The sequence below is a fragment of the Ambystoma mexicanum genome, chromosome 8, assembly GCF_040938575.1.
Source record: "Ambystoma mexicanum isolate Mex_15411 chromosome 8, UKY_AmexF1_1, whole genome shotgun sequence".
Taxonomy (NCBI): domain Eukaryota; kingdom Metazoa; phylum Chordata; class Amphibia; order Caudata; family Ambystomatidae; genus Ambystoma; species Ambystoma mexicanum.
Window position 1 is genome coordinate 321,435,309 of NC_090929.1, and position 14,845 is coordinate 321,450,153.

The 14,845-nt window shown below is 45.2% G+C and overlaps 1 protein-coding gene across 1 annotated transcript in view; it reads left to right on the forward strand.

Moving 5' to 3' along the window:
- Positions 1-14,845, forward strand: part of ENTPD2 (ectonucleoside triphosphate diphosphohydrolase 2) — a 289,034-nt gene that overhangs the window by 268,437 nt on the left and 5,752 nt on the right. The window contains exons 7-8 of the mRNA XM_069609737.1: positions 4,763-4,882; positions 6,123-6,257. Coding sequence (XP_069465838.1) covers positions 4,763-4,882; positions 6,123-6,257 — 255 coding nt within the window. The remainder of the gene's footprint in view (positions 1-4,762; positions 4,883-6,122; positions 6,258-14,845) is intronic.

The following is a 14,845-nucleotide window of genomic DNA, read 5'->3' on the forward strand; positions in this document are numbered from 1 at the left end:
GCTGCTTGTGGTATCCCCCAGGGATCTAATCTATCCCCTGGTTTTTAAATGTCTGCATGGCCCTTTTGACCCACATGATCTTTGCCTTCACCTCCAACTTTCAGTGTTATGTGGATGACACACAGCTCTCTTTCAAGCTACCCTCAGCCTTCCTCCTCCTGTCTGTCCGCAATTCAGTCCTGGTGTGCTACTAATGATCTCTGCCTTAATGCCAGCAAGACAGAGATCATCCTCATTGGGACCCCTATTCCTGTTTTCCCACTTTCACTCTGGCCGACCGCCCGTGGTCCTGCACCCTCACCCACCAGTGAGACAAAATCTGGGTAGTCATCTTCGACTCTACTCTTTCCTTTTCTTCTCACATCTCGGAAAAGTCCCACTACCAGCTGCACCTCCTCAGAGGTATTCTATCTTTTGTCATCTTTCCCCAGAGCCTCACTGTCTCCAGAACCCTGGTTCTATCCAGGCTGGACTACTGCAACAGTCTCTTTCTCAATCTTCCTACCTCTACCCTCCGACCTCTTCAACTTATCCAGAACAGAACTGCAAGACTTATCCTCGGCCTCAAGCCCAGGGACCGCATCTCTCCAGTGCTGAAATCCTCCACTGGCTCCCTGTGGCTGCAAGGATCAAGCTCAAGTCTCTCTGCATAGTCCACAAGGCTTTCCGAGGCTGAGGCCCCTACGATCTACAACGCTCTCTTCTTAGATACTCTCCTTCAAGAGGCCTCCACTCAGCCTGCTCCAACACTCTGCGGGTGAGCCATTTTTCCAAACAGAGATTTGGGGTAGATCCTCATGCTCTGCAGGTGTCTCCCTCTGGAACAGCCTACCTATCTCTCTCTCTCTGTCCCAAGTCGGACCTCGTTGAGGTCCGGAAACTCCTCAAGACCTTACTCTCCCTCTCCCCCTTCTCCCTCTTCATCTCCCTCTCCCCTTGCCAACCTCCTTTCTCTTCTCTCCTGCTTCCCTCCTTCGTTCTCATCCCCAACCCGTTCAGTCATGTGACTGGTCGCCTGGTGCACCTCCCGAGCCTCACAGATCTCAGGCTCCCCTCCAGTCCTGCGCTTGCCTCTGGGCCTCCTCACTCTGCCCTGTATTACTGCACTCAGAATACGTTCCACGAGAGTGGCACCCTCTCTGCACTTACCCTGGCTGCTGCTGGACTGGGCGCACTTGCCCCTTGGCCCTCACTCGCACTTCTGTCTGCGCACTTGCACGGCCTTGAATGTAGTAGGCTTAGCATGTTCATCTGTCCCGACCTCCCCTATCTCCCCTCCCTCCCTACCTGGCTGTGCCTGAATGCATAGGCACATTCTGACCAACCCTTCAATCTTGATTGTTCCTCTCCATCCTCACCCCCACCTGCTTCTCCCCCCACTCTGTGTCACACACTGAAATGCCCTGGCCGAGTATGCTAGTTATTGCTGTTAGTTCCTTTTGGAATCTTCAAGGCCTAAGAATGATGATTATACCCCCTTGTTCCCTTCCCGCCTTGAAGCGCTTTGAGGCACTTCACTAAACAATTGCAACATAAGGAAAAAAAGTATCCAACTTGTTCATTGTAAATAACGGTTGTCCAGATATCTGGACTAGAAAGTAGCATATCATAACAGAAACAAACATGTAGTTTTGAAGGCAAAGATACTGGAACTCTTTACCCAAAAGGGCTGTGAGGTAAGAGGAGTGAAACAGAGCAGCCTCTAGGCAAGTTGGTGTCCTGGACGAATCACTAGAATTTGCCGCCCCTCACCCACCCGGACTGGCATATGCACGTGGTATCCGTAGAAAAGACAATGCAAAAAAAGCAGAGGTTGAAATGACTTTTTTTTTTTTAAATCTAATTTGGTAGGGATTTGTTTATATTTTAAATGGGTGGGGTAAAGGGTATCAGTTAAGGGAAGGGGGTGAAGGGGTGCGGAGTGTCTCCCCTGCATTATCCACACAAGTATTTTTTGTTTTTTTTCGATCAACACAAATTTGGTAATTTCTCCTTTTTGTTTTATTTTCGGTTATTTCATGGACCACCTATGCATGTTACTTTCAAATATTACACCACTGTGTCACGCTACAGAACACCTCCTTAAAATTAATATATTGCTGCTATACAAATGAAGCTGGCTTTGTTACATTGTAATTCAAGTACTTTACAGAACAAAACATACAAAGCTCAGTACTCAGCAGTATTAAAAATTAGTATGAACAGATGTGCAAAGCTCAATGCGCTCGTTACAAATCTTCAATAATGACTATAGTTGGTTGAGCTCAAAATATTTGTTTTATTTTGTACAGCAGTAAATCCTATTCAAAAAGATATTCACATCCCAATCTCTATCTCTCAGTGCTTGATTGTTCCTATTTAACACTCCATAAACCTCTACAGGTTTCTATACACAATTTGAAGACACGTTTAACAAATATCATCCTAAACCGTTACCAACACGTGTTCCACTCGATTTGGTCTTTTTCAAGGCAAAACTTTCAGATTTCTTGATAGTGCGACCATACTTTATCTACATCTGTTTCTCACTGTTAAATCTAATATAATTTTAGATTCCTATCAGTTCTTTTCGACACAGAGCGAATGTGTGACAGAGCAAAATCATCATTGATACAAACAGTAATTGTTGCATAAATTCATACAGTCAAAAATAGGAATTACATATGTATAGTAAAAACATTGAAGGACAAAGAAAAAAGAAATATGAAAAATGAAAAGAGGGGAAAAACATTAGTCAATCTAATGTTATTAGTCACTTATTATCACAGCGGCAAAAGTTAATTCTAACAAGAATAGTGGGAGTTATTGCTAGCTGACCTATTGAACCAATCAATGTCATATGTACATGTCATCAATTTCCAAATTCTTCCTATATCCACTCATGTACCCCATGTGTTCCTTTAATTTAAATATTCTAAACAGATCAATATATCTAAGCATAATCCTTTGATTTTCCGTAAAACCACTGATGTGCCTGAGAATTAGATGCTCACTCAACTCTGCATGTTTACCATGCTTGTTGCGCTACCTTCAATAATTATTCAAGTGTGATATTGATTATGTCTGATTTCATAACGCGCTTACTCTGCGTTTTCCAGACTCCTGATGATTAGCCCAGTTGACAGATCATTAGAGAGCATTAGTCCTATATCATAACTACGATTTCAGTGTGCTTATTAAATTTACATGTACCCCCCCCCCCCCCCGTTCCAGCAGTCGGGGTCAATTAATTGCATGTGTTGCCCATTATGCATCCGCACTAAGCCTTACATTCTGTCTAATACACCCAACCTTCTAGCATACAGTGCTCCTAGGTTACTCACCTATGGAGACGGTGCTGTAACACCTGTATAGTACAGCGCATAGGTGTCTTCGATTAGGAATTCCAGTGCATTGTAAATTCTAGACAATCGTTTCCACTATAGTATTCTACATGACTGTTTTAATTAAATGTCTATTTTACATTTCCAAGGACATATTTTTTGCAAGAGAATAGAAACACAGTGGGCCTCATTACGACCCTGGCGGTACGGGTTTAACGGCGCCGTAACAGGTGCCGGCGCCGTTAACCCCCATACAGCCTCATTACGAGGTCCCCTCGCGGGACCTGGTAAGTAACGCCTGGTCAAACTAGGCGTGCTTACCGGGTCGTGCGAGGGGAAGAGGGAGCAAACAACGGGCCAACTGTAATGGCCGTTGTTTGCGCCCTCTCCCTCTCCCATTCAGCCCTGTGTGGGCTGAATGGGAATGGGGAAGGACCAGGTCTGGGTCCTTGGAGGGAGGAATTACCAGGCATTCCGAACTCGGAATGGCCCAGTAATTCCTTATTCCGTGGACACGGACGCGATTCCGGCGGCAGCCATCCCGCCAATAGCGGCATGGCTACCGCCGAGGTCGTAATGAGGGCCAGTATCTTTAACCTAAAGAGTGCATTGAATCTCTTTAAAATAACACCCTGTGTTTAACTAAATCACTTCACTGTGCTTTTGCATCCATGCCATTTGTGTTTTCACAATAGAATGAAACTATGTGACAATGTCCACTCATCATGAACTCATTCTAAGCATTAAACATGGGGGGGGGGGGGATGTTTTCACAGTGTGATGTTTACATGAGCAATACCAGAATCGATGAGATCTCCTCGGCTCTGTGTAGTCCACATAGATTTTTTATTTATTTGAAATGTAACCGCATTCATGGCTATATGAGCCCTTCCAAGTATCAATTGCAACAGATGTTTTTTTACTTCACCAGTGTCAAATGCAATTTAAAAGGTTTAAAAATGATTTGTGTGTTCAATCTTTTTGCAAGAAAGACTCAATCCGTCTGAACTTAGTATACATCTGCTTATGTTTGTTCAAAAATGTCATTCTATCGCCATGAATGTACATAGGTTGCCGGCTTATAAACGTGCCTTGGATTGATTAGCTGTTAAATCACAAGTATATACAATATGTGATGTTAGCGAGCTCCGGCCATTCCCGTTGGTAGCCCGGTTATCCTGGAGAATGGAGAATTCAGATGGTATTTCATGCAATGCAATGCATTTATGAGACTCTCCCTTCTACGTTCAAAACAAACTCTAGATCCCTTGTCCACAATGTGTAACGGTGAGTCCGGTACTATTCGGGATATCTTTCGAAGTGTGAGCTAAATCTGAGATGGAAGTTAGACAACTTAAAGATCTCAGCTACTGAAAGGTCCAACCTGTTCATCAATATTTCCTTGTTTCCCAACATCTCCACTGCGTGCCCCGGATCAGGCCTTTGCTGCCTTTTTCTACACTGTGGACTTCATCAGGACCCATATGAAATTGCCAGTGAATTCTCCATCGGATTTAGAGGCAGCAACTCTAAGGATCTGCTCCACAAACTGGGATCAGGTAAGCATTGGTCAAATACATTTACGTGTGAGCGTGCTTGTGAGTGTGATAAAAGTGTGACCAGAGGCAGTTCTGGATTGCGATTGATACCGCAGGTGTATCATCTGTATATGACTCATGGGATTGCCTCTTAAGCATGTTCTGAGGCCTGTTTTCTTCTTCCTGGCCAGTGCTCTCACTGATGTATCCATTTTCTTAGTAGGCTGCTAGCCCTGAATTTCAAATGTACAGTATTGTAATATAGACCTGACGCCTGAGGTCCATAAACTCCTTGTAGACATGTTGGCATTCACAGTGGGGCAATAGATTGACAGAAAAGCAGACAGGCCTAACCTCAATGTCTGCCTGATGCTCGCCTCTCACTGTCAAGCATTGGGGTTTACTTCAGTGACCATGTAATTTACTAATTACTGTTGGCATTGGGAGACATGATTATTAGGTAGGCCATGATGTTTTGGCAGTACATTGATGACATATTTGCCTGAATTCTGCATCTCTTCAGCATTTCAGAGCCCTGCCTAGAGACCCACTGCTGTGTCATTGGGGGGTTGGCATCTCAATGATTCAGAATGCACCCACCAAAACCTCAGGTTTTCTTTTTTCATGGATTCATAAATAAGCAGCGAAAAGTAAATCAACCTGGTCTGTCCAGTTCCTGCCTAGAATCAGTGCTTGTTCTTTGGCTCTAGCCTGGTTGTCCACAAACCTTTAAATGCGGTTTTGAGCTGTGGGCTTTTGTAAATGTGGCTCCTTAAACCCACTTCTACATATTCCGCATGTTTACAATTAACATTTGAACTGTGCCTTCTGGCCACTAGCAAAGAGTCGCATTCCAAACGGGGGTTTGCATCCTGAGCCCTGTTGCAAAGTGCTCCCTTTATGGACCGTGGTCCTTAGTGCTGAGCAGGAGTGGAATGGGAACCAAGAGGCCCTGGATGTAATTTTCAAAGGGGCCTCATGTTACACATTTTTGCAAGCCCAACCCTTTTCCTATGCGTAAATGTGGAAATAAAATGCGTTACCACACAACAGAGGCCCAAGGTGCAGCGGCCTACCAGGAAATCTCCAGAGTTCCCTATAGGCCAGTCCACCCCTGAGTCTGCATACAAGGGGACTAGATGTGTTGGGGCGTGGGGGTGCATTTGGTGGCATCTACTAAAAGCTCCTGCTTATTTCTTTCTGCATTTGCTTTGCTTCTACCTGATGACTCTGCGACCTGCCCGGTGAATGGCATCTGCAGCTTAAGGCGACTGCTCCCTTCCTGGAGAGGTTGCTTCCAGACTACTGTGCAGCAGCCAATTTCGTCTACCTCCTGACCACCAAAGGCTACCATTTTGATGAGAAGTCTTTCTCCAACATCAAGTTCGAGAAGAAGGTTTGTAATCTCACTGTGAACCTGCAGAAGGTTGCTTTTTAGTGTGTAATTTCATGTGGAGGCATTTGAATACGCAAATGACGAGCAGAATGCTCAAAGTTCTCTTCTGCAAGCAAGCAATTGGATTGGTTGAATTTTAGTTTATTTTTTTTGTTTAAAGCATTTTGAGGGGAGACTCAAGTGGCGAAAAAATCATGTCCCCTCATTTATAAACGATGGGTTTCTAGTGGGAAGACAGAGGTGAGGCATGACCACAAGATGATTGTACACATGGTTTATTTGCCCTAAACCAATACAACATAGGTTGGAGGCTAGTCCACGTCAGTCATCCTGCCAGGAATGCCCCTTCTTGGCCCCTCATCTTTCTGATGTCCATAGCCCATATGCGTTATATCAGGGCCTCACTGTCAATTATATTATGGGTGATGGCAAGGGGCACCATTCTCTCCCTTGCGGGCGCTCCTGTGACTCACACATATTTATTCACTACATTCAGCAACTTTTTAATGTCTCTTCGGTCTCCCCTCCTTCCTTCTTGCAAATATAGTTCTAACTAGCCCTACCACTACTTTAACTAACTTAAATTATACTAGGAGAATATCTCCCCGCTCCAGGTTTTCCCTTATGGCAAAGTCTCTTGTTCAGCCAAAAGTTCTCTTCAGTAAGATATCTTCACATAGTCTCTTTCCACCTTCAGGACACGGTCTTGTAATTCTTTTACAATGCACTTGGGTTTAGGCTCCCCTCTGGGAACAGTTGTTCCATAGTTCATTTTTCATCACTTTCTTGTACTTTGATCCAAGCTTATATACCTTTCTGCTTCTTGTAACCCTGGCCTTTTTAGGTTGGGTATCCATTGCAGGGACTTGACATCCCCCTCTTCTGGGGTTGCCCAGTCTGCTTATCTCTCCTCTTATGTGGTTCTCTTGATTTCACTTCCCATTCATATTTAGATACTTCTCTCTCTGGTTTCCTTCACTCTTTATTTCTTAAACCATGGGACACTTCCCCCACTTCCCAGGGTGTTTTTACCAATTTCTTAACTTCTCTTTCAGGTTTATTTGTTCTCTTTTTCACAGTACCACAGTTCTACTTAAATTACTTTATATTTAGTAGCTTGTCTATTTCACTGGGACAAGTTTCTCCTGCTCCATAACAATGCCCTGGCGGCCTCCTGGTTCTCCCGTTCACCTGTCACCTCTGTAATCTGTAGACCCTGCTCCCTGGTCAGAATTGGGTATTTCAGTTTTGTCTTCAACCAAGTCTCATATATGCTATCATGGTGGATTGTCCCCTAAGGGGGAGTCTCTCCCAGTGAGGTCCCACTTGCCGAGACCCCTAGGGAGGGTCTTGCGAAGCAGGTTCATTTCCCTAGCCTCAAAGGGGCTAGGCTCCCCCTTGGGGAAAAGGACGAATACCCTCGATTGGTCACAGTACACAGTGGATAATGTTTCTCTGATAAGTGGCAATCTTGAGTAGGTATGCGCCCGATTGCATAGGCTCATCAAGGTCTATGGCAACCTTTTACAATTCATAGATGGGGAGGTCAGATGTGAGTACTGGATGGGGCATGCCCCCTCCTCCTTTACATTTGCATGCTGCAAAAGGATTTCATGGCGTTCTCAACCGGGTGTGTAAGGAAACCATGGTATCAACAGTAAAACGACAGACGCAAGTGATCACAGTTGAAGGGTGTTTACTGAACTTCGATTGGGTTTGAAAAACGCCTATCTAATCCTAAATCTAAAGATGAGAGCAAGCTACGATCATCAAATAATAACACAGTCCTAGTCGATTCTGTCCATATAAAAATCCTTTCCTAATACACATATTGCCAATCCTTACATCTAAATACAAATAGTGTGGGAAACAATGTTATGCAAAAGAAAAGTGTTCAAGAAATGATATGTCAGGAAATTCAAGTCGCTGGCTTCCCTTCCCCACGTTTTCAGCATGGGAGAAGGCGGCGCACTCGAGCTTAGCACACTCTCTGGCTTCTCTAGCACGAGGGTGCAGTTCAAAATCTCAACCTCAGGGCCTTCTGCGCCAAAGACTCCTTTCCATTCTTATTTCAGAGGGCCTGGTGCAACACAACAAACTTTAAAGTTCCTTTCCTCCAGGATTTAATATGTACAACTTCTCGGGTGATTAACTGGTTCACCCCGGGACCCCCTTTGCCGGGCTCAGACCCACTTTAACAATGTGAATACACCGTAAACTGATGAACCTGTCTTCCAGAGCTCTCTTGGCCTTTAGGCATTAAGCTATCAGTTCAGGAGGCTTGACCGCTCAGGTTTTCCACCCCCCCAAGTCCAGACCACCCTTTCCTGGGTTTTACAGTTTACACACAAGTTCCTCAATAAATGTTCATTCTTTAAAAGTTCCGCTCAAACCTTCCTAAGTTTCCTTCCCCTAGCTTTCTTTACCTTTTTAATGGACTTCAATCTGCATCAAAAATCGAAGACTTTGGACCCGTCGCAGGACCACTTTCATTCACAATTTGATGTCTGAGTCAAAGGCTGTTACTTTTTCAGCCTCGGTGCCTCTCCAACTATGCCGTTCAACAGGGAAGGCCCGCTGGTAACCTTGTAGCACTGTATGCCGTCTTTCTCATTCTCTGCTGGGGTGGCTTACATAGCCCCCTTGGCATCTAGGCAGTAGCGGTCTTTTGACAAAGGGGCTTTCACTCTCCAGCCACCTGGATTCAGCCCCCCTGTTCTCTCGCTCTCCTTAGCCTTATTTGCCTGTGCCCTGGAAGTACAGCTTTCTCTCGTGCACAGCCTCACTCTTAACTCCTCAGGGGTCTTCCTCAGTCGGGCTCAGACTCCTCTTTTACTGTTCCCAAAATAAAGGTTTTTGGACTTCAAATACCAGAGTGCATCAGTGTTCTAATGGAATTCCTCCTGAGGTCAGGGTCTCACAGCTGGCCCCTTAAGAGCCTGGGTCTTTGAGTCTAACCCAGTGGAGGAGTTCTGGGTTGGGCACAGTCAGGCAGCCTCAACTGCCCCTGGGTTAGCCTTCTAGATGAATAGGTTCCCCACTACAGTGCAGCCTCTCTGGGGCTTGCAGGCTAAGTGTCCTGGCAGTCCTTCCCACTCCAAACCATCCAAGGTTGCTTATGCTCCGCTCCTACCTCCTGACTTCTCTGCTTCCTTCAGCATTTCTAGCTCGTTCAGAGTGTGCCTGGGTGTCTGAACTTTTATACTCTTTGAAAAAGTTGATTGGAGTCAGGTGTGAGTAGTTGTCCCTCCCTTCCTGACCTCATTATCGGGACAACATGGTGACTGCCCAAAGGAATCCATTGCCCATTGATTCCTATGGGTAATCCCCATGACTCCCACCTGCCTCTTCTTCGTCCCAGTAGTTGGACTTCTAGAATGGAAGTAGAAATTGTGACAGTTGTAGATTTTTCTGGAAAAACCATCTAGATTTTCGACAGGAAGAAGGGGGTAAATATATTGTGATGGGTGGATGGATTTTCTATGGGGTTTTACTTTCCCTGGTAATTTTGTCCTTTTCTTTACAGAAAAGTAGTGGGGTATGATGGGACTCTGCTGACAATATCCCAGGACAACTGAGGGGATGTCGGGTAGGGGTGTATCAGAACGGAAGGAATACCATGTCTCGCCCGAGAGTGTGTCTGCCATAGACCCCAAGTACCCCCTGCCCAGATGAGTCTTCCTCGCTCCTCCCCCCTCAGGGTTGGGATCCCTCCCCCGACCACCCGAACAAAGGATCCCCGGGAATAGCCTGGGAAAAACGCCTTAGGCTTCTTCTAGGTGGCTTCATGGCAAAAAGAGCCAAATTCACATTGCGTTTAATTCTGTAACCTGATTCCAAATGCTCAGTTGTCTATTCTTGTTGCCTGCACTGATTTAACATCTATAGTTTGTCATCTTTGTTGCATTGTCGTGAACCTTCTACCGACTGCTGCAGCCAGTGTCCGATAGGTTTTGTTTCTTTATCTATTGAGTAACACTCTGTGGGGATAATAATGTCTTCTTTTATTTTCAGGGCTCTGATTCACAAGGGTGTGCAGCGCTATATAAGAAATAGATATTATTATTACTACCTTGGTGTCTTGACCACTGCTTTAATTTTCCCTCGAGGTTAGTGAAAATGTTTGTTTTCTGTAGTTTCTCAGACTCTGAGGTGTATTGCAAAGACCTCAAAGTCGATTCATGCCATTTTGAATGGGTTTGACATCTCCAAAATTAATTTTTCTGGATTGTAATCATTCTCATCCCCCCACGACGCCCCCCCCAACTCCCCTGGGGTCTGGCCTACTTTTATCTGTCAGCATAGTTGCTCAGCAACACCACTCACGTTTTATATACTCCAGTGTTCTACTGGATTGGTGGTACGTGTTGGTTGTGGTCACCATCCTGGTATGGGCTTGGCTTGCTTCCACCATATCCATAATGACAATTTGGATCGAGATCTGGCACTTGATGTCATTTTGCACTGTCTTCTATTGAAGATCACCGGTTGGAGCCCACAAGTAATGTATCTGATGCGGGAGGGTTTGAAGAGCGGAGCGGTGAGTGGCGACTCTCAGCTCTCATTAGTTTAGGCACTAGCGTTAGAGCCTCCTTTCATGCATCTTCTGTGGCACGCAGTGTCCGCTGTCCCCACATCACCACTTTTCTGTAGTTGGAGGACAGAGCAAACACACTGAGTAGGATTATGCAAAGAGGGTTTATGTCCCTTAAATCAATGCACCGTCAGTTGACGGCTAGTCCAAGACACTCATCAGCCATCCTGCCATGAATGTCTTCCTGTTCCTTCACCATTTTTATGTTGCCAGCCCTATACTTTCAAGGCGGACTCTGGTCCTTGTGACAGTTCTATTATGGGTACTGGCAGTGGACGGGTAGGGGAGATGTGTTATCTGTTGAAAGTATTGTGCAGCACATTACTCCTGCTTCATAAATGGCTCACTGTGCAATCTGGGTAGCCAAAGCAGTGCTCCACGCTGTCTCCTGGCCCTGCTGCTTGCCTCTCCTTCGGGAGGTCACTTGCTCTCCTCCCTTCAGTCATAGCTTGCCACAGTCTCCTCTCTGAGCCCCTCTCCACTACTATGTGGCTTTATCTTCTTCCACACTTGACCATGTAATCTAGAGAATGTGTTGGAGGATGTCCGCACCAGCAAAAGGCATTGTTGGAATGTATCGCCCTTTTCCTTTGCTTTAGTTATGACCTTTTTTTCCCCTCCTCTCTCCCAGACTCCTGGGACTCATTCGATCCATTATCCTCGTAGTCCCAGTTGTTTGTCTAACATTTAAGTTGGAATCTGATTATCTCATGAATGTTGCTCAATCTTCTTCAAAAGTCAATTCCTGCCTCTGCTGAATGGTGGAGTAAAGACTCCAATATGACATGCTCTTTTGTTGTACAACTCTTTGACATACTCTGGAAAGGAAGAGAGCACGGAACCGCTGATACCCCCTATTGTTTTTCAAGAGAATAGCACTCATTGCTTAGTGGAACACCAGTTGATGGGGTAAGAGTCTCCTGATAGGACCATGTTGCCTCTCACTGTCACACTTCTCCTGTGCAACTGCTCCACATCTTGCCAGTAGTTCTGTTCACTAATTTAATCCGTATGTGGTTCTCCAGGAGAGCACATTGTTTGTTATTTCACTGCACCATTGCACAAAGCCCCAGACATGTTACAAATGCAAACCAGTGCCTTCAAGCTACTCTGAAGGTGGTCCTCCCCATTTGGACTCCCCATCGGTTCAATGGGGAGCCTGAAGATAACAGATTAGTATCTCCTTGCTGGTTATTTTTTATCATTGGTGGCAGTTCTCCAAATCTTCTTATTTCAAGTGACAGAAGTCTGGCCAAGGAAGGAAAAAAAGAAGAACCAAGGGAAGGACAGCGGGACAACTCTTGTCAAGAATCCAAGTAATAAAAATTACTGAACAAAAGAAATTGAATCCAAACCTCCTTATCAACCTGAAATCTTCCAGTGCGACACACTGCAATGGTATATGTAGTATACATTTGGAGTTAAAAATGAGTCTCTGAACCACTCTCATTTCCTTACCATCTTTAAGACCCTACCGACGGTGCATACGATTGATTCAGCCAACAAGGCTTTTGTAGAGTTTATATTTAGATGACTTACACTTGATTAAAATCCACTTTGTCTCTGCTCTAGTGACTCACATAGTTCTTGAAAATCTGCAGACTATGTTGTGATGAATCCCATTGTATCATTTCTTTCCCGCCGGTGGACTCTTCCAATGTGGCCAGGGGACACCAGCCGCCACCTGATCCTCACCCTGGGGGCGGCTACATGAGGGAAGATCGCATGGGGGGGGGGGACGACATCCGAGGAAGTGGTAGGGCACCATCGGACAAGGCATGGTATTCCCACTCTTCTTTTGAGGATACCCCATCCATGACCAATACCATGATGGCATATTGTTACACCTCCACTCATCCACCTAAGAAGGGTATGGAAAACCATTTGACACGGTCTGTGTATATACCATCAAGACTTGACTTACCCTCCAGAACTCATGCAAATGTTTTCCCAGACTACATACAAGTTATCAAGAGGGTTGTAGGTGAAAGGGTCGAATGCGATTGTTGCAACTTTTTTTTCCGGTCCTTTTGTTTAGAAACTATTGTATTTCGAACCAATGTATTCGACCCTTTGACCGAACACCATCAGCTATCATGCCTTGAAACGCCTCTAAAGCCACTTCTACAGTTTCAACATCAAGAATGGATTTCAACTCGCATAACTGCAAGAGTACTAGGACGAGGAAGAAAAGCTGAGTAATGCAGAGTAAAAATGACCAAGAGTGCAGGCTGTACTCAAGTTGTAGTGGGTACAGCCCTGTAGCTGCATGACTTAAATCCCAGCCACAGCTGAACAGGACATGCTGCTGGAAGGAGAAAGCTGCTTATCTTGGGGACACATCGAGAGACCGAGAACCTGTAGAGGCTGTTATTGTGCCAACCAGCTCAGGAAGACAGAAGTGGGAAGCCGACCGCAAGACCAGACACATTGCGAGAATGCCAGAAGCCATCACAGGGTTCTTGGGCATTTGCTGGGGCAGAGTGGCAGCATTGTCCTGAACGAAGCCGAACTGAAAGCAGAAGAGCCCAGCAGGAGCCGCAGAGAGCATAACGGCTGAGTAATGAGGGCAGAGAAGCGGAGCGAGAAGCTGCATGACCGCCTCCGGCTGACTGCGGGAAGGGGAAAGAACGCCAGCAAGAGCAGGTGAGTTCCCCAAAGGGAAGCTTGGATACCGGGGCGTACCGGCAGACTTGCCGAAAGCAAATGAATGTAAAACATGTGAAAGAAAGATTTGAAAGAGCAGAAAACTCTTAGCCCTTTATAAAAAGGGAACGCTGACAAGAAGTATGAGAGTTAAGTTTTGCAAGTGTATGAAACATATAATGAAGAAAAGCCCTGGCAGGATGGTGTACCAGGCAGGTACTGTTAGGTAAAGCAGACTCATGAGTATTTACAATTAAAAGTGAGCACACATGAACAGAAGTATTTACAATTAAAGGTGTGTGCGGATCACCCGGGAAAGGAAAGTCCTGGCAGGAGAGTATACCAAGAAATTGCAAGAGTATAAAGAAAGCCCTAGCAGGACAGTACACCAGGCAAGTGCAAGAGTGTTTACATGGGCCAGTCCTAGGACAGAAATACACCAGGCAAAGACAAATTGAACACTGCATCAGAAGTATATCAGTAAAAGGGGTCCTGAGAAGGATATATCGGGATCAGCCAAAGGCTGTGTCAAACCAGGGCAACAAGAAGTGAAAACCTGGCAGGTGAATACACCAGGTATCCTAACAGGATAAAGTTAAAGAACTAAGTTGCTTTGTGCAACCGTTGTTTAAGCAGTATACAAGAAGGATGTCAGCAAAAAGAGGTCCTGAGAAGGATAGATCTGGACAAGCCAAAGGCAGTGTGAAACCAGGGAAACACGAAGTGAAAATCTGGCAGGAGAGTAAACCAGATATCGTAATAAAATGAGGATAAAGTACGAAGTTGTTTTGGTGGATCATTTGCACTGTGAATTAAGAGGAGTTCAAGGACCTGATTTCTTTGAAAATAAAACTGAGGGAAGAGAAATCCAGGGGAATGGAAGCACCCACTGGAATAAGGAACTCTGTCCTTCTGGAACTTTTGTGTTGGAGTTACGTATTCTTCTTTTGTACATTTATAAACCTCTTAAAGCCAAAGATATTACCCATTTAACCTTAGAGTTTTTTTTTCTATCTTGTCCTTTTTGCCACCAGTAGTTTTTTTGATGGATTTTTTTTCTGTCAAAAATCCATCAGAAATACTTATCGAAATATATGGTAGCACGTGTCTTTGGTATAACACTGGCGGAATGGAATCAGTCAGCGTGGGTCGTCCTCCCGACGTGTATGAACACGACTTGAAAAGGAGTTGCTGCTGCTCGCGTCGGCTTGTGTTTCCCCAGCAACGGTGAAAGTGAAAAGTGCTACCACTTGAGGCACCACTGACAGTCATCGGTTGGTTGTTTTACGGTGCAACAAAATGGCCGTTTGGTTCCTGTACCCAGCTTGGACCCATCTTACCTTGGCAA